The sequence below is a fragment of the Anabas testudineus genome, chromosome 6 (genome assembly GCF_900324465.2).
Source record: "Anabas testudineus chromosome 6, fAnaTes1.2, whole genome shotgun sequence".
In the NCBI taxonomy this organism is placed as follows: Eukaryota; Metazoa; Chordata; class Actinopteri; order Anabantiformes; family Anabantidae; genus Anabas; species Anabas testudineus.
The window spans coordinates 21,013,901-21,033,513 of record NC_046615.1 but is presented as its reverse complement, the minus strand read 5'-3'; the positions used below and the strand labels follow the sequence as shown (position 1 = coordinate 21,033,513).

The window sequence follows — 19,613 nt, the reverse complement described above, 5'->3', positions numbered from 1 at the left end:
TTCCCTTTTTATTCTGTTCTTCTCTTTCACTTTCTCTTATCTGATATATAACCATGTCCTCGGTTTTTGTTTTCTCCCATGCTCTTGTCTCCTCTCCTCTCCCCTCCTGGTTTCTTCTCCTTTGTTTTCCTTGTTTCCTCTCCTCAGTTCGTTCCTTTCCGAGACTACATTGATCGGCGAGGAAACCACATCCTCAGTATGGCTCGTCTTGCTAAAGAAGTGCTTGCCGAAATACCAGACCAGTTCTTGTCCTACATGAGAACCCGAGGAATCAAACCCGGACCCTTGCCACCCCCTTACACCCCCTGTCCACCACCAGCTGTCCACCCCCTCTTTGCCAGACGAGTAAGCCGAATCTAAAGGCTGAGTCCTCGCTCCAACACTGGCCGGGTGACTCTCCTGGCCTCTGCTCTCTTCTTCTCCGCTTCTTCTTCTTCCTACTCTTCACTGGAAGCTTTTGAGCACACGGCAAACCTCGCCCGCTCTCTCATGTTGCACTTTGGAGAACGTTTGGCGTGAGCAATGATGCAGATAACCCCATGTGGGACGTTTCCACTTCTCAGTGGATGAAGGTGTGAGTTTTGAAGGGTCGTGGTGGGGGATCTGAGATAACCTAACTGCACCAGAAGGAGTGAACAGGACAGATACTGACCACTCGCAGCTGTATGACTGAAATGGTCTAAACTTTGAAACACTGTTCATCTGTTTGCTATTTCTATCTTCACTTCCTGAGTGTTTCACAAAACCATGTGTCTCAATATATAAATGTTTACAATATTGAGGAATAGAGTGGAGAAATTTTTCAGGAGGAAATTTATACCAGTAAATGTGAAAACCTTTTCCTATTTCCTTGTTTTCAGCTGCAGAAACTGAAGGTTGGGACTTTGTACAGAAATGTTTAGGCTGTGGTGCCACATTCTTCATTACGGAGTGTGTGTATGTGTTTTTTAATAAGTGGAGCATGTGCTAGTTAAAGAGAAGCATGCACTGTTGTCCTGCACTCAGGGCTTGTCCCTCCCACCCCCACCACCACCTCACCACCACTACTGCCATGTTCCATTAAGAACAAACCCATCACCTGCCTGAAATCTTCCCACGCTCCTACTTTCTGCTCCGTCCACCTGCCTTGACTCGAAAGGAAGCTGTGCTCCCTGGGAGTCTGGTCAAATCAAATGCAGCAGGGACTTGAACCAGCCTTACTCTTTTGTCAGATAACATTCACAGGCACTGTGTCCTCTGTGGGTTCTGGAAATGTGGATCTCCAAGCCCAGAAGTCAAAAACACACATCTCACTACCGAACCTGACTGTGTGTTACGTTTTACAGTCTCTTTATTTCCATGGAATAACATTGTACTTTAGAAGCATTTGCTTTGTTTTACGTCTCTCTACCTCTCACTTTGTTTAGTATTGCCAAAAAATGTTGTTGAAATAACGAAGTGTTGGTGTGTCAGTACTTTTTGCCAAGTCTGTAGAGTTCACAGTTTTACCTTTCTCACTGAGTATTCTCAAAATATTTGCCAAACTGTAGGTTGAGAATTATAGCACTTTGGTTGCTATCAGATCAGGTGACTCGCACCTTTGTGGTAGCAACACACTGTGAATATGTGCACACTAATCAGTTAACCAACAGACTAAAATGCAAAGATGATTTAATTTGAACAGCTAGAGACCGTGGGAACAGTTTTAGTTCCAGTCAATAACCCCAATGGTTTAGTAGCATCTAGCTAACAATTTTCTTAAATGAATACAAACCATTCAACGACAGCTGTTGTCAGTTTAGATTCATTTCATAGATTCATTAGATTTCGTTCAGTTAAATAGGTATAATATAGGAAAACAACTGAGCCCATCAGATTTGTGTTAGCAGAATCAAACATGAACCTCCCCTTCCTGTGGGACAGTCCACAAACTGGTGACAGACTAGTGAGGTAAATAGATGATGATGATCAAAAGGCCAATTTCTAACTTATTTATTTGATGACAAACATTAAAGTACTGTTAATACATGATAAACAGTTATTTTACATGTTGATATATTGTTGTTTTTATCTGTTAATTTGTCACTTATTTGATTTTGGTTGAAAATCTAAATGTCACATACTTACATTATGTAGTCGTTTAGTGTAAAACCTAGTGTTGAGAAATGTAATCAAATGATTCATCAGTCACTACAGATAGGCTACGGTAAATTAACTCGCTCTCTCAAACCTCTAATACAGACTGACTGAATAACAAGGTGAAGAAATGGCAATGCAGTCAAGTATGGAAACCAAAATGATAGAAGTGTATCCTGCAGCATAATCAATTTCTCCATCGACACGCTCAGAATATTCAACATCCAACATCTTTTTTCACCAAAATATGGTGAAAGGCTTTTTGCAGGTAACTTTGTTTATACACAAAAAGGTTCTCATGGAAGATTTTCAAAACATCTATGAATCCAAACTTACACAGCTGCTGTCCTCTGCAAAGAAGCAAACTGTAAACTTTACAGTATTTGATGATCAAATACAAAACAAAGTTTCTACTAATACTCAAAACCTAAATTCAGATACTCAAACCCAAAACAGGTAATTGCACTGTCACTTTTAGCCATGTTTCGGGGTGAAACTCAAATTCACTCCTGCTGTTTTGCCCAGCAATGTGTACATAACAACTTTACAGTGTGACTTTGAGAAAAGCACAAATCATTTCCTATCAGATAAGCTACAGCCACCGTATCCAGAAGCCCCGTCCAACTTATGTAATGTGTGAACAGTGTTTATACATTTTACTCTGTATCTATGTAGTACGATGTGTAGATCTCATCAATATTATTTTGGGCCCTATTCAGTCAAGAAATTCCTAAAGAAGGTTTACAACATTTTCTAAACTCACGCCTCAAAATCATCATATACTTTTTGGCTGACGATTAATTAATATGTCTATGTAGAAACTGCATGTAAAACATTTTCTTAGACATTTATACACTGTACAATTTAAAATATTTTTGCCTTTTTTGTGTATTGGTCAATATACTGTATGGATAATGCTGCTTCCTTATTGCTGATACATATTAGATTTTATACTGAGGCCTGTAATCATATTTAAATCATGACTAACAGGCCTTATTCATGTTTGTACATCAGTTATTCATATTTAAATCATGAACGACAGGCCTGTATTTTTTTATAAACGAATGGTTAGATAATAGTGTTTGTCTCGTGTGCAAGATGTTTAAAAGTAGTGATCAAGTACACGCCGTAGCAACATTTTCCTGCCAAGTGTAGCGCCTCATGTTGGCCGAGACTCATTCCAGAAAAGCTTGTTATTCAGTTTGACTGAATAGGGTCCCTTAGTGTGGGGAGAGGTGGTCTGATATATTTTGTACTCTTGTACTCTCTGTATTGTTGTTTCATTGCGGGAGACCCCGTGTAACAGCGGGGATGTTGAATTGCACAATGTAGCACTTGTCTAAAGTTTGGCATCAGGCTGGAGCAACACCAGACTGATCCAGATCAGACTAGATATAACAGGAACAGTCTTTTTTATATGTTTATGTAAATATATATTCTGTATCTTATATACGTATCTATGTTTTCTGGAGAGTTGACTTGCAGCGAACTGCCGGGACTCTGTGACTCTCCTCCCGAAACACAAGGCAGGGCCTTTCATTTATTTATCACGACAAGATGTCAGCTTCATCTCACACCCGCTCTCTCGTATATATTGTACATCAGTACATTTATTTGTATATGACACATGCAGTACACTTACATAATAAGGCTACGAGGCAACTAGGGTTGAGCGAGCATTAAGGCTTTCTTGCTTGTTTTCTCAGAGAAACAGTGGTTTCAAAGATGAGGTCTGGCAGTTCTTACTGTTGTATCAATACCTTTAAAAGCAGAGTTTCTCAACCATTTCTGCTGTATGACCACATCTAAATGTCCCAGAGGTCAAACTGTTATTTTTGTACATCATAACTTCTATTAGAGGCGACTGCAGGAAGACCCAAAATAGATCATATACAGTACATTAGAACGTAGAAAACACTTTGTGAGAAAGAAAGAACCAATCCTGCACAATCTTTGAAATTTGTGAGTTTGATCCAGAAAATATTTGAAATATATTTTGAATAGGAATCTGGTTTTTGGGTTATTACCAGAAGGTCTACAGGTGATCTAAATGGTGGAGGCAGCTGTATTAAAATAAGGGTTTTGTGTGTTTCACTAGTGTTTGTCATGGAGAGTTTGGTGAATTTATATACAGGCTCCTGTCTTTAACACAAATAATGATTTTACCAATTTTGTAATGACTCGCCTAAAAGAAACCATCTTTTCCATCACACAAATAGGAAACACGCATTCCAGACACATACTTTTATTACTCTTCTGCCTCCTCATTGCCCGGATAACAGCAGCCATCTGTGCACAAGCAGATTGTACTACTTCACTTTCACTTTAAGGCTTGTTAAATCACATTGTATGTGTTGAGTTTTGTATTTTCTCATCTTTGTATTTTACATAAACACAAACTACATAAATACTCCAGCAATTTCATCTGGAAAGTAAAAGTTTACTCTGTGTGGGAATTTTTTGCACATATTGAAGACTGTGCACATCGGCCCTGATATCTTACTGTGTACTTGGATTCTGGGTTAAATATAATAGCTACTGTGTAAAACAACAGCTTCGAAACAACAATCTCCCTAAAGGGGGAGTTAAATTTGTGCTAAATATGTGCAGATTTAACTTTTCTACAATTTTCTCATAGTTTTGGAAAGGCTAGATAAACTGTTATTTTTCAGTCTCTTTAAATTCTCTTACGACCGCCACATGAATATGTGGAGAAATCCAAAGCTTGACAGGCCTGACGGTCCTAGTTATGGTTGATAAGCTATGATTGGACAATCACGGTTTGGGAGAAGACTTTAACACAGTCAAAAACAAGCAGTTTTAAGCAATTCTAGATATGTCAGCATGCAACTGTCTTAAAACCTCACGAGAGGTTAAGAAACTCTGTTCTGATGACTTCTACATTATACAGCTACAAGACAGCCAGATTATTCCATGATGTACTGCAGTACCCACATTAAAGCATGTAGAAGTTTTTGACATGCACTGATTTGCCCTCAGGAAGACAAAATTAATGATGAAGTCTTAACATATACTGTGAAATCACTGTTCCTCTGAGGCAGTGTTAGTGTAGGAGTAACAATCAAAAGCATTTATTGTTCAGGCGACGACACGGAGATAAAAAACCTGCGCTACCAGTGGACAAACAAGCCTTAAAGAAGCTGGCTTACACTTCGCTGCCTCCCACCGCTCATTGTTTCAACCATGTCACTCTGCCAAGGCGATACCATGTCAGCATGCCAGGCCATATGTAACCTTCACACGTATAAGATGAAAGATGTTTACTTATAATATTAACAAAGTGGTTTAATTGAAAGCTTGTGATGAATTTCCTGTTTTATCCTGATGTTTTTTATGGCATGCATTGAGTTTGCATGTGTAGATCTTTTCTTCTTTTTATTCGCGTGTTATTTCAGAGTATTTAAAAAAAACAAAAACTTTTTTGCCTTAAAAATATCACTGATCAATCTTGGAATTGTGCAATGCCTTCAGATGTTTCTTTAGAGTCTTTTTTTCTCTGATTTGTTTTGTTTTGTTTTGTTTTGTTTTGGTACATTCATGCACAACCACTCCTCTGTCAGCATTATTCTCTCAGTGGTTGAAGTGATGTGAATAAGAGGGAGAATGATACGGACAGGAAAAAACTGGGCTGTCTCGATCTCAGCAAAAGAGACAGAACCATTCAGCTGGGAATAATGTTCTCCAGCCTCATATGGCTATGTTTAAAATAACCACAGATCTGAGTTTTATCATAAACAGTAACAATTCATCTGTCTAAATTTCTTAACCCAGCTGTTGTTTTTCATTACCCCTCATTTTGAATCTCAATTTGCATGATGCTTGTAATGACACTAAAAAACCAGTCAAAAACAATTTGTTCACCGATACATAATAGTTGGGGTTTAAATCAGTTCTTGTCAGTTCTTGAGGTTAGTGATATTACGAGACAGCACAGGTTTTACTGTTCTAATGAAATGTGGAAACCACTAATCATTGATTTAAAATGACTATTTCTGTAATAATTCAAGACTTTAAATAAATGTTCATATCAAACATTTTGGTCCCTTATTGGTTTCCTTTAAGGTTCACACGGAGCCAACTGGTACCTCACATGAAGGTATCATTATAACTAGTGATTATGTCTATAATTAGGATATTAATACCTCATTAAATGTTCATGTGTAGGGTGGGATGCTGTAAAACACAAGAACAACATTTCGTCTTGTTACAGACACCTGTCATGGTTGATGATGCCAATAAAATCTCCTGCCAGCACACTGGAATAGATGTGCTTCACACCATTACACCTTATAAGTGTTCATTACAAGATTTAATTTGTCATAACGTGGTGACAGACTGTCCCGTTCCAAAGAATCCTGGGTGAGTGCAGCTTCACTTTGCCTGAATTTTTGAGAACAAAATCAGTGTTTCTGCTCCTCAGTATTTTCAAATCTGTACCAGGCCAGTCGGTCGTTTAAAGAGTTATCCTGGCAATGTCATTTATTTGATGGGAGACTATATTCAGTAGTGGATAGACATATAATGGTCTAGTGCAACTAAAGAATATTTGTGCATTTTCAAAACGTTGTGCACTGCAATGGAGGTCTGTGGTGAGGAATAAAACGTAAAACATGCAGACTTAGATAGTTAAGTTGTAGAACAACTTATACAAACAGGATTGGTCACATGACCCAGTGGCCCTCAGTTACTGAAGTACATGTAGTAATTGGGGCCAATGGAAAAACCACCGCAGGAAAAAAGCTCAGAAGAAAAGAAAATAAGAGGCTTGTCAACCTGCCAGGTATTCTTGATTGAAGGTCAAAATATTGAACAGGTAGAAACTTGCAAAATGCAGAAGGCCATGGAATTCCAAAAGGTTCACATACTTTTTCTTGCCACTAAATTAAATAAACGTGATCAGGCTTAGTAAACATCTACTTCTTTTTTACCTTTGCATGACATCTGCATCACAACTTGCATCATATGGCTGGATTACAACCATGCAAACAACTCAAATCTGGTTGCGATTAAGCATAAAGACATCTGAGTTAGGTTTAGGCATTAAATAAATATAGTAAAGTTACTGAAAATGTCGCTTTTTAGCCTTTAAAATGGCTGATTCCTTAAATTCACATGCCGTTTGTCACGTGACAAACATGAAGTTACTAGAAACAATAACACTAACAGCAAGTTGTCTGACACTGGACTCTTAAACTTTGCTCTGTGAAAGTCCTGTGCTGTTGCACCACCCATCCACCCAAACCTTGTTTGGGATACTGATAGTTGTTCACAACGTAATATTCACTTCAGAGGTTAGATGATGTTGTATTTTGCTGCTGTTACAAACCTGACCTGCAACTTTGTTTTTCACAGGGACCGTTTTTATTTTACATTTACATTTACATTGCTAATAAACTTAGAATCATTTTAATTCAGTCAACAATAAGGATTTCCCTAGAGTGCCTGTAAAATTAGCATTATACTGGACATATAGCAGTAAATAAAGCTCACTGCATCTGCTTTAATCCACACAGAGCACTTCTGGGCAAAGTTATTAGCAAGTAGTAATAATATACAACTTTTTAATGTTACTTTTAACTGTTTCCAAGTTTTTTAATCCCTTCTGATCAGTTCTGATTAAGCTACAAGGCAAAATTACTTTTTTAAATCTCAAAAGCTGAAACTTATTACTACTATTATTAACAGTAGTTTGATCCCTGCAGTGAACAGACTGATTCTGAAGGCAGAAATTTCACACAGCAAATATATCCAGCTTGGTTTCACTGTGATGGTTATTTGTTATTGTACAGTTTCATTCAGAGACACTACTTATTAGTTTGTCATCCATCACAACACAAGCAGCAACATTTGCCTGAACTCCCAAAGGTCAAGACATTTGGCATCAACAGCTTTGACCTTTTGTGTGCACGTCACTTGCACAACACTGTATTTTGTGTTTTCTGAATAACAAACCTCTGTAAACAATCTTCAGCTTCACTACAGGCTCCTCAGTCCCTCCCCCACATGACGCAGCCACCACCCACGTGATGTCCATTTTAGCAGATCAGGTTGGGAGAGAGATGAATAGGCTTCACCCCACAAAGGCTGCAGGGCCAGACGGAATCAAGGGTGCTGAAAGTTTGTGCTCCCAGCTATGTGGTGTTCTCCAACATATCTTCAACCTCAGCCTCCATCTGGAGAGAGTTCCTCTTAGATGGAAAAAGTTGTGCTTAGCTGGTGATGGACTTCTGGGAATCCCGTCAGCCCTCCCTCTATACAAGAACTCAGCAGCACTGTATGAAAAGGCTCAGAGCCGGATGTACTTACTGAGGAGGTTCAGGTCCTTCAACGTCTGCAGCACCATGCTGCACATGTTCTTTAAGTCTGTTGTTCCAGTGTCATCTTCTATACTGTGGTCTGCTGGGACAGTAACTGAAGGTGTCAGACACTAACAGACTAAACAAACTGATCAGGAGGGCTGGCTCTGTTCTGGGGGTGGAGCTGGACCCTCTACTTGTCGTAGCTGAGAGCAGAATGCTGTTCAAACTCCTCTCAGTCCTGGACAGCAGCAGCAGACTTAGCTAGTTTCTAGTTTCGTCATTGAGTTATCTGGAGATTATTGTTGACAGATTCCTCAAGACCCTTATTGTCTTCTGACAATCTTTGTACAATGTCAATTTATGGTATTTCTGCTGCATTATCATGTGGCTCGTCAAGGGAGACAGAAAAACAAATAAACTCTTATTCCAGCACTGAAATATCTGAACATCACAGCATAGTCTGCTTCATGGTGCAGGAAATCAGGCCTTTCATTTTATAATCCATATAAAAACAGGGTTTGTGCACAGAAGCATTTCGTGTGATTTGTTTCTGTGCTAAATTTGATTTTTTTCAGTTGTTTGCTGCATTGGCCACTTAGGAGAAGATGCAGAAGAAATGTTGTGTGAGTAGCCTCCTGTCTTTGTAAATTCATAGTCCAGTGTTCCTCCTAAATTAGATCTGAGGCTCTTCTGCTTTATTATGTGGCACAGTTGTTATACGCTTTCACTCCAATGTCCCGTGACAGAGCCACTAAAAATGTCCGATGGTCAGAGACGGCCCGCCTCAGTGGATGTTGTTTGTCTCCTGCTCTTCAGAAGAGAAACAAAACATTGGTTGATCCTGTTGTGAAGTGATCTGACATGCGAAGAGCGTGGGCTGCTTTGTAACGAGTGACAGTGTGCTAATTACAGCCAGTAGACTTCTCTCTTCCCTGTTCCAGTCCTGTCCGAGGTTTTAATGAGCAGTCATTGCTATCTACTCTCTATGTTGATCTGCATATTACTTTTAACTTCACGTTGAGTTATTATATTATTATTATATGTTACCTCCCACTTGAAGCTATAATCTGAAACTTTAATTGGCTCTATATGCCCCCGCACACATGCCATAACTTAGGTGGGTTAATGGTATGAAGCAAGATCACAACCTTAAATAAGATGTACCGTAGAGGGTGAACATAGGCAGGGACACCTGCACTGTGACTCATTTCTGATATATATAGATAATATCTAATGATTAACCAAGAAAGTAATGAATGCTAAAAGTGTTTATGGTGTGTATTTATTATGAGGTGCAGCACTTTGTAGCTGTTCAGTCCATCAGACCCCACTTTATCTTATCTGACACCAAAAAATTTACTTTTTAATATGCAACACTGGGAATTACACATCCCAGCTTTTCTCACTACAGGGATCACCTGCACTGAGCACTGAGACTCTAAAGCAATAAAGCAGATTTGAACAAGCTCAGCATGAATCTAATATCACTTGAGCTGATATGGGGAGCAACTCGAGTCTCTGAGCGGCTGTTTCTGCCAGTTTTATTTCCCTCGCTCCCCCTTATAACCTCATCAACTGCAAGATCCCTTCATGCTGAAATACACTGCCCGTTCAAAGAAAGTCACACACTCTAATATTTAATTGAACCGCCTTTAGCTTTGATTACAGCACGTGTTTACCGTGGCATTGTTTCAATAAGCTTCTGCAATGTTACAACATTTATTCCTGTTCAGAGTCACATTAATTTTTCTCGATGATCTTGTTTTGATGATGGGAAAGTCGGACTACTGCGCAAAGTCTGGACTCTTTCACAATTTGAGCCCAATGAATCCTGACATTGTCATCTTGGACTATGCCTGTGACATCAGGGAAGAAAAACTCCATTAATGGAATAAACTGGTCATTCAGTATATTCAGGTAGTCAGCTGACCTCATTCTTTGGAGATATAACGTTGCTGGACCTTGACCTGACCAACTGCAGCAGCCCCAGATCATAACACTGCCTCCACAGGCTTGTACAGTAGACACTAGACATGATGGGTGCATCACTTCACCTCCTCTCTTCTTACCCTGATGCTCCCATCACTCTGGAACAGGGTAAATCTGGACTCATCAGACCACATGACCTTCTTCCATTGGACAGTTCTTAACCCAGTTTTAGTAATTTCATCAATCTCCTTAGATGTTTTCTTTGATTCATACCAATAATTTCATCTTTTCCCCCACCACAGGATGTGTCTTCAGACATGGTTGTTTAAGAAATGAGAAACTACTCACTGCATCAGTTAGGGTTAAATAACTTGTTGGCAGCTGAAACATAATCATCTGTGCAGTAATTATCATACGGGATGCTCTTACCTATTTGCTTAGTTAAATCCAGGTGGGGACGTTTCTTTTGGACGGGCAGTGTATGTGGTGATGAGTAATGGAATAGGGAAAAGTGTGTAAAAATTTGATGACACGCACCTTAAAAACCCTGCAGCCAGCTCACACACATACACCAACCTTGCAGAAAGCAGCGTCTGTCCTCTCCACTCAGAAAGTACAAGCAAAGAGGAGTCCTGGCAAGTACAAGGCATCAACTTAGGATGAATATGAAACATTCTATTCTTAGAAGGGGATGGGGGGAGTTGCTAAATATAACCAGATCGTTTTGTGCCTGCCGTTCTATTTTTATACAAGCAGAGGCCTTCCTGGGCTGTTACCGTCTTCTCTTAGGCTATTACATAATAAACAAATCTTCAGATGCAACGATGCAGACACAGAATGAAATATTTCATCATCTAATCAAGACAAAAAAGCCTGTGTCATCAAAAAAACAACAAGAGACAGGTTTAATGGGTTTTTGCTGGATGCATTGTATGAATTTCTGTGAAACAGTGTGACTGTTTTGCAAAAACAAGCCTGATGTGTGCTGGAATCTTGACAGCGTTAAACAGCCCAAAGGACAGTTTGTCAGCTCGCTGTTAGCTCGGATGTTTGACAGAGAAAGGTAATGAGTTAGTCTTCGGGGAGCATGTCATCTTGAGTATGCAGAAGTAACAACATTAAAGAGGAAAAACGCTGAGTTTCAGCATTAAAAATGCGCCTGGGGGCAGTTAGCATTCACTGCTCGTCCTCGTAGAGTGAGAAACAAGCCAGCAGAGCCTGTCCAGTCTGGGATGTTGCACAGATGTACAGCTCCATCAACACTCCATAGGCCAAAGTGGAGAATGTAAATGTGACAGTGCTGTGGAGGATTTTCTCTAAATGTGACTGTTTCAGAGCTTATACAATCTTTATACGGGTCAGTGTAAACGCATGAATGAATATTTTTAACAAAGTCAATGTGAATCGAAAATACTGTCAGCAAAATGAAAAATGGGTTTTTCTTTTCATTTGGATTCATTCGACTTCATTCTTAATAATATTCACTGATATTGTTTGCTGTTCGCAATTGACCTCAATTGATTAATATTTTCCTTGGTTGAATATTTTTAATCAGAATCCCAACTCTTGAATTCAACATGTGAAGAAACTAAATCCTGTCTACAAAAAGTGTGAATATTGAATTTACACTTGTCAGACAACTTGGAACAAAATTTAATGAATGAACTGGCTAAAAATCATCAGACATTTTAAAGTAACAGTTTTAAAGCATCGCTCAATCAATAATATTGATATTAACACTCAATGAAGTTATTATTTATAGTGCAAAAGTGATGTTAGTACTAACAAACCAAGTGAGAATCAACAATTCGCTCTCTGAAATCTTAGCTCTGTGTTGGCTGTTTCCGAGCTCATCACTATTCTCTACAACAAGTCAATTTAAAAAACCACAGTCAGCAACTAAACACAGACCAGCTTGTAGAATAAACCTAATGGAGAGTGAATACAGTAGCAGCATTGATTTCTCAGGTACCAAAAAGTCCTTTAAAGCTGTTCGCTAACACATCAGCTGTAACAACTAGTCAAGCTGGTTTAGATTCTTCCTGTCCCCAAGTAGCTGAAAGACCACGAGACGGGACTTCACGTGATTTTATTTTGGCAAATGCTCAGTAGTATTTACACATATGTTCAAAATGAGATGAAGGAGTGAGTAATAAATGATTAATTTAATGCTGGGCTTGTGAAATATTGAGTGAGAGCTCAGCCATGAAATGCAATGTAAATGGCTGTTCGGTCTATTTATAGCGTAGCAGAGGAAGTCATGTGGAACAAGCCAGTTGGAGGTGCTTTGTTCATATAGCTTTCAGAGGTAAACGACAGGACAGAACAGAGGAAGAAACACATTTGCATGCAAAGCCACCTTTCATGGGGACATTAAACTTTTACACACACACACAGCAGGAATAGCAAATAATTTTCACAATGAGAAAGATGGAAAGCCCCGGCTCCACTCCCACGTTCCCCTGTAGCTTCCCACCCGGCCCCCTGCCCACTTTGTCTCATGGGTTTGTTTGGGAGTGAAAAGGAAGGGAAGTGACAAGCTAAAACCTCTTTTAGTTCATTCTAAGCAGAGCAGGGAGGGTTTGGCTTGGTCTCGCTCCAGCTGATGGGAGCAGTGACGCTGTGTGATGCACGCTGATGTCAGCCAGCGGATATCTGGAAGAATAAGTTACAGCAAAACCCCAAATCTGGTAACTAACTAAATAGGATTACGTTTGTGCCACAGGGGGAAGAAGAAGGAGAAAATTGCAGATTACAAACCTGTATTAGATTATAAAGTACTGGACTTTTAATAATTACTAGAACTACACAGCATCCAGCCATTACTAATGGACATGTACAATTAGTAATTTATATGAATGACTATAGCAAAGTCATCAAATTGATGATATAAATTCAGACACCGAAATGTGAGAAATGTCCATTATAATATCCCAGGAACCCAACTTCACACCTCTTGTTTTGCCTTGTTTTGATTCTCAGGCCTCCTCATGTCCTTTATAGTTTTATTAGAAGACCCCACACACTCCTACTGTACTCGCCAGTTACAATAATGACGCTGCTCAAGAGAAAAAACGCTCTGGATCATCAATAATTGAGAACCAGGGTAACTCCATCCTCCTTTATCTGGTATCACTCACTGAACCTTATTATACTAGTGTAGCAGAACGCTGCCATCTATTGGTTACTTTGCTCAGATGCAAGTTGATGTGCCTCTATAACATCTCTTTTCCTTTCAGTCTTCAGTCTTTTCATCTTTCCAGATGTTGAACCTGGCTGTTTGTATTTGCTCCAGTTCACCCAGAAAAGTGTCTATGAGGTGCAGCACTGATGTTGGGTGATAGGTCCTGGCTCAGAGTTGGTGCTTCAGTTCTGCCCAAAGGTGTGTTTGGACAGTTTCTGTGTCTCCTTTATCATTTAAGGTCATTAAGCCCTAAAAACATGTCAATGGGTTTAGATGAAACAAAAAGATCAGCTTTCATTTCCAGGTGTTTACATCTGGATCCAATCCACAACTTGGAAAATAGCACCTTCTGTTGGAACTCACCTATTTTTCATGTGAGCAAACGTATTGGAACAGATTCAGGTGAATAATACTTAATATTTAGTCAACAAATCCTTTGATCCACTGATGTCACCAAACTTTTTCATTCTTCTTTTGTGATGCTTTTCCAGGCTTTCACTGCTTAATATGCTTAAACCAATGGGCAGATCTCCAATGCCCATAGTGTGTGTAGATAAAATTTGACTAGTTCAGTAAAATACATATTTCAGGGAAAAGTACTGTTATCTGCAGCTGAGCACTGGACAGATTAAACACTGCTTAATCAGCATGTTTTTACCTCAAAATACCCTTTTTTCCAGGTAGGAGATCTTTGTCTTTATCAGTAGACCGACGTGGCTGCTTCATGTGAACAGCTCACCTGTCACCTGATGATATTAAGAGACCAGTGACCAGAGAGCATTCAACACTTGACCAGTCCAGACACACAGGCGAGATGAAAGGCCTGTGGCTGCTGTTGCTGCTGGTGGCTGCGTCCAGCGCTCAGAGGCTGTTTGTTGGGTATGTTCCTCATCATAATTCTCATTTTATATTCTGTAGTTTGTGTTATTGATCTGGTAAAGGACACTGCAATCAACATTTGAGGCACTTAATAACCATAATTTCTGCAATTATACATGATATTTTCACACAAATGAAACAACTGTTACACTAGAGCAAAGCTCATCTGGTCATTTGGATTTCAAGCAAGCGCTTTGAGGATCCGTTAACTCGGCTGTCATTTAATTTCGAAAAGAACATGCAGTTATAGTTATTAATCATTTTTCCTCCCTCGTTTAAATGGCTTCTGTTCAGCATGTCAATTAGCTAAGCAAGTTCAAAAAGTACATTCATATTCAGCGAGTAGAACATGATTAGTCTTTATGTTTCGAAGATCAAATTGTAATTTCAGTCTCATTAAAAAGACTGGAGTGGGAGTCATGGGTCTGGGCTTTAGTTAATTGCTTGTTAAATTGTTAAACAGTGAACTTCTCCTGTTGCTGAACTCACAGCATGCTGTCAAAAATAAATGCATCAGTTTCAAATCTAGAACTTACATTAAACTGTTCAGTCAGTGAAGTGATTTCCTTCCAGAGATCAGGTCATCAGGGTGAATGCACAGACTGAGGAAGAGCTCCGACTCCTGCAGGCGCTGGAGGCCCAACAGGAGTGGGAGGTATACAAGCACACGCACAAACAGAATAACTCCTACGCACAGTCACGCTTTCTCAGCTGCTTGTGCCAAACTCATCAACTTCCACAAGTACAAAAAGCCGACTGGGATAAGCCACTTGAGAGTTTATGTCGATTACAGAGGTTAACAGAGGTTGAGTCAACTCCCTGAGGCCCCGCTGTTGTTTTGTTTCACTTTCATCTGCAGAAACAAATCCACACATTAACCTTTTGCTCTTATTTTATTCCATTTATTTAAATGTTTTTCTGCTCGTATATTGTGTCTGTTTAGAACCAAACAAGCAGAGTGAAGAAATGTTTGATATTTTCCAACAACACATGGAGAAAATGTCTGTTTTAATTCATCTGAGCTCTGATTATCTTTTATTGCTTTGATTTAATCATTGCTTAAAAAGGCTAAAGGCTCCCACATCTTTTTCTAGTCTAGTTAGAGCATTTTCAGCTGTGTTAACGTGATTGAAAAAAAGGTTTTCTATTAATCAAGTGGCCTTTACAATTATAGACTTCCATAAGCTAACACAATGAGGCCTTGGAACACAGGACAGTTGGTTGCCCATAGCGAACATCTATGTACAGCACATATCCCATTGAACATTTCTAGCTATGTTATTTACATTAACTTTAACAAATGTCTGCATATTACAGTCATTATAAAGCGACTGGGCGTCAGTAATACGTTTACTAAGACTGTGAACTATGTGTTCATGTTTCTTGATCTATTTGAGGATAAGACATTGAGAAATCCTTCATTATCTTATTGTTATGAGTCCAGTCTGTGAGTTCTCGTTGTTCGTCTGATCCCAGCTGGACTTCTGGCTCCACCCAGTCTCCACTGAGCTTCCCGTCGACATCCGAGTGCCTCGCAGCAGTTTGACCTCTGTGAAGGGGTACCTCCATGGACACAACATCCCCTTCACTGTCATGATTAACAACCTTCAGGTTTGTAATCACTGATCAGTGTTAATGTTCTGGACTGGAGATTGACTTTTAAAAACGACAATGAAGAATTTGAAGTCTTATTGTCACATTTAGGAGCTTCTCGATGAGGAGAGAGTTGAAATGGAGGAGAACCAGAAGAAGGAGCGCAGCACCAGGAGCCTCAACTTTGGAGCCTATCACAATCTGGACACAGTAGGTCCTAGAGTAGGACTTAATCACGATCAGGACAAATCTAATGGGTCTGGTTTCAATCTCAGTTTCCTTTTCAGTAGTAGCAGTTAGTTTAGTTTGGGTTTATCATATTATATTGTCCATGTATCGTGCAGATCTACAGCTGGATGGACACTCTGGTGGCTCAGCATCCTAATCTGGTCACTAAGGAGGAGATCGGGAGGTCTTATGAGAACAGACCCATGTATGTTCTTAAGGTAGGCTAAGATTACCTCGTACATCAACATTCAATACATGCACATCTGTGTGTGACTGTGTTTAAGCTCTGCTGGAAAGTCAGTAGCTCTGGACTTATGTAGCTGTAAACATACTCTGTCTTTTTTGAATATTTATTGTTGCCTGCAGCTAAAACCACATAGGTTTTGATTTTACAAACTGTTTCAGCATCTGATTTAACAGTATCGGGTTTGTGGATACATATCTAACACTGTATGTAGTATTTAACCTTTAACCACTTTAATTTCTTTAAAATCACCACACACAATGTATCTGTTTGTTCCAACACTAAATTGAAGTTTCACTTCTCTATGTAACATACATAAAAACAAACAATGTTAATTAATATTTTCTGTGTTTTTAGTTTAGCACTGGTGGCTACAATCGTCCCGCTATCTGGATCGACACAGGAATCCACTCTAGAGAATGGGTGTCTCAGGCTACCGGAGTGTGGACAGCCAACAAGGTACGGCATGTCAACAAGATGAGGTTTTACTAAATTAATATGTGCTTTGTGTGCTTTATTCTCAGTCTCAATTTGAAAAATTATTTTTTTGTTAAACTGTAAATTAACTTTTTGGACAGTAAATTAATAACTTCAGCCATTTCTCAAGCAAAAATGTTAAATAATCTGTGGTTCCATCTTTTAAACTCAGTGTTTTCTTGCTTTTTTCAATATATTTCACTGTAATTGTATTCTGAACACGTAATCTGAAACCTCTGATGATTTTTAACATTTTATAGGCAAGTAGCAAATGAGTTGAATATATATTATAAATCATTTTGGTTGCAACTCTCTAAATGAATATATTTTATAGTAAGATGGTGTACAGTGTATTCTTCTTTTTTCTATACACTTCAGTGATGTTTAAACTGTCGCTGTAGCTTTCTGTAAAGAGTTTTGCGTTTCCTACATGAACTCTTATTGTGTGAACGACTGCTTTTATTCTTTAACATTACTACAAAATCAGTATCTTCTTTTCTTCTTAGATTGCCACTGACTACGGGACAGATGCTTCCGTGACCTCCCTTCTGAACAACATGGACATTTACATGCTGATTCTGGCCAACCCTGACGGCTATGTTTACACCCACACCAACGTATGTCACTGAGTTTTTGGTTTTCTTATGAAAATATGAGGAGAAGCATTACACGAGTTTTCAAAGAGCTAAGGGACGTGTACCTCAACCACGTGAAAATGCACATACAGTTAAAACCTAGGAGGAAAAATAAAACACAGATGCTAACTGAAGCTGTGTGTGTGTAGGACCGTATGTGGCGTAAGACTCGCTCCAAGGTGTCAGGCTCCATATGTCGTGGAGTGGATCCCAACAGGAACTGGGATGCTGGCTTTGGAGGTCAGTAAATTCATGTAATAGCATGGAGCAGACAGAGAGGACAGTTTAGTGTTGTAGTTTGTAAAAATGCCTTTTTCAGCTACAGTTTATTAATTTAACTGTTTATTTACGTAACGTGTTTCTGTTAAAAAGAGTAAAGTGGAAGCTTTAAATGATCATATGTGTTACAACAAAGATCCAACAGATTCTACATCTAAAACATTTAAAAGAACCATTTACCATTAAAGTCATAGCTGAAGACGGTGTTGGATGTATTTCTAATTGTTGTTCTTTCCATTTACAAACTGTACAGGAAGTGATGGGTAGAATTTTAGAAAAACCTCTAGTACAACAACATCAGTAACTATAACTATCTTAAACTAAAGCATGAAAGGAAACATTATACACATCATGAAAGTACTGTAGCTGCATCAGGATGTGCAGGTATTTCAGTTTCAGTTCTTCCTGTCAGGCCCCGGGGCCAGCGCCAACCCCTGCTCCGATTCCTACCACGGCCCCTCGGCTCACTCTGAAATCGAGGTGAAAAACGTGGTGGACCTGATCAAGAGACACGGCAACTTCAAGTCCTTCATCTCCGTCCACGCCTACTCCCAGCTGCTCATGTACCCCTACGGCTACACCTGCAACAAGGTGCCGGATCAGCTGGAGCTGGTAAGAAAGGAGAAGCTGAAGAGAAGGTTCTTTGAGAGCACCTGTAGCATCCCGTTCAATTTCTCACCTAACTAATGTTTGATAAAATTATAAACTCATCACTCCTACATATTGTAAATGATCTCCCTTAACTCAGTCAGGTGCCTAATGGATCCATAATGTCGTAGTTACTCAGATCACTATGCTTCCTGAGACAAAAGTGTGGTTTTGGACAAAAAAGTGAATCTTCTTTACTTGTAACACTATAAGGAAGTTATAAGAAGAGATTTTTCCAGATTTTCCTGATTCAACATAGAAACATTAAACATCTATATACCTCCAGTCTTTTTTCTTCACCCCTCCTGCACCAGTGTTATTTGTCTTCTTTGTTTAACTACAGTATTGTGACATTAGTTTTGTCTCTGAAAGGACTCTGTTGGCAGAGCAGCGGCTCAGAAACTCACGTCCCTCTATGGCACCAGTTATAAGGTTGGAAACATCTGCAACATCATCTGTAAGTATCTTGACTTTTCATTCCACTTCACTGTAACTCAGACTTCTGAAGTAATCATGACAAACAATCAGCGGTCGAAGGTACCGCTGCACTTGAAAACAACACTTTATGTTACTCTCACCTACAATTAAAATAATGTTGTACTTCTGTACTACTACTCTGCTCTCAGATCAAGCCAGTGGCGGCAGCATCGACTGGTCCTACAACGCTGGTATCAAGTATTCCTTTGCCTTCGAGCTGAGAGACACCGGCCGCTACGGATTCATCCTGCCGGCCGGTCAGATCATCCCCACCGCCTCGGAGACCTGGCTGGCTCTGAAACACATCATGGAGTACGTCCGTGACCATCCTTATTGATGGATACTGCCACAATATAAAATAAACAACAAACTATAACAGCCTGTGTGTGTGTGACACAGTTTTATTTACCTAATAGGGACAATATTCAAAATAATAATGATAATAAAAAGAAACCACAATGGGTTGATAAGCTCAGCCAGCAAATAAATGTATAAATGTGGAGTCATGAAAGTGCTTTTTAATCATCTTAAAACTATTTCAAAACTCCACATGTGGTATTCTAGTTGTTGTTTCTTGGTCTTTAACATATTTTAAAGTATATAAA

The 19,613-nt window shown here is 39.3% G+C and overlaps 1 protein-coding gene and 1 pseudogene across 1 annotated transcript; both read left to right on the top strand.

The window, feature by feature from the left end:
* Positions 1-6,057, top strand: part of LOC113165506 — a 56,979-nt pseudogene extending 50,922 nt beyond the window's left edge.
* An 8,222-nt stretch (positions 6,058-14,279) lies between these two features.
* On the top strand, positions 14,280-19,386 carry cpa4 (carboxypeptidase A4). Its single transcript, XM_026364662.1, has 11 exons — positions 14,280-14,427; positions 15,001-15,082; positions 15,904-16,038; positions 16,132-16,230; positions 16,365-16,466; positions 16,850-16,951; positions 17,476-17,586; positions 17,754-17,844; positions 18,296-18,495; positions 18,904-18,988; positions 19,158-19,386. Exons 1-11 carry the CDS (start codon positions 14,363-14,365, stop codon positions 19,343-19,345), a joined length of 1,260 nt encoding a protein of 419 aa, XP_026220447.1. The 5' UTR covers positions 14,280-14,362; the 3' UTR covers positions 19,346-19,386.
* Positions 19,387-19,613: the final 227 nt, after the last annotated feature.

Excerpts from the sequence above, each read along its gene's own strand:
- cpa4 (XM_026364662.1), top strand. The coding sequence starts at position 14,363 with ATGAAAGGCCTGTGGCTGCTGTTGCTGCTGGTGGCTGCGTCCAGCGCT. Across the intron at positions 16,952-17,475 it reads GAGTGTGGACAGCCAACAAG|ATTGCCACTGACTACGGGAC; the intron begins GTACGGCATGTC and ends TTTTCTTCTTAG. Across the intron at positions 17,587-17,753 it reads ATGTTTACACCCACACCAAC|GACCGTATGTGGCGTAAGAC; the intron begins GTATGTCACTGA and ends GTGTGTGTGTAG.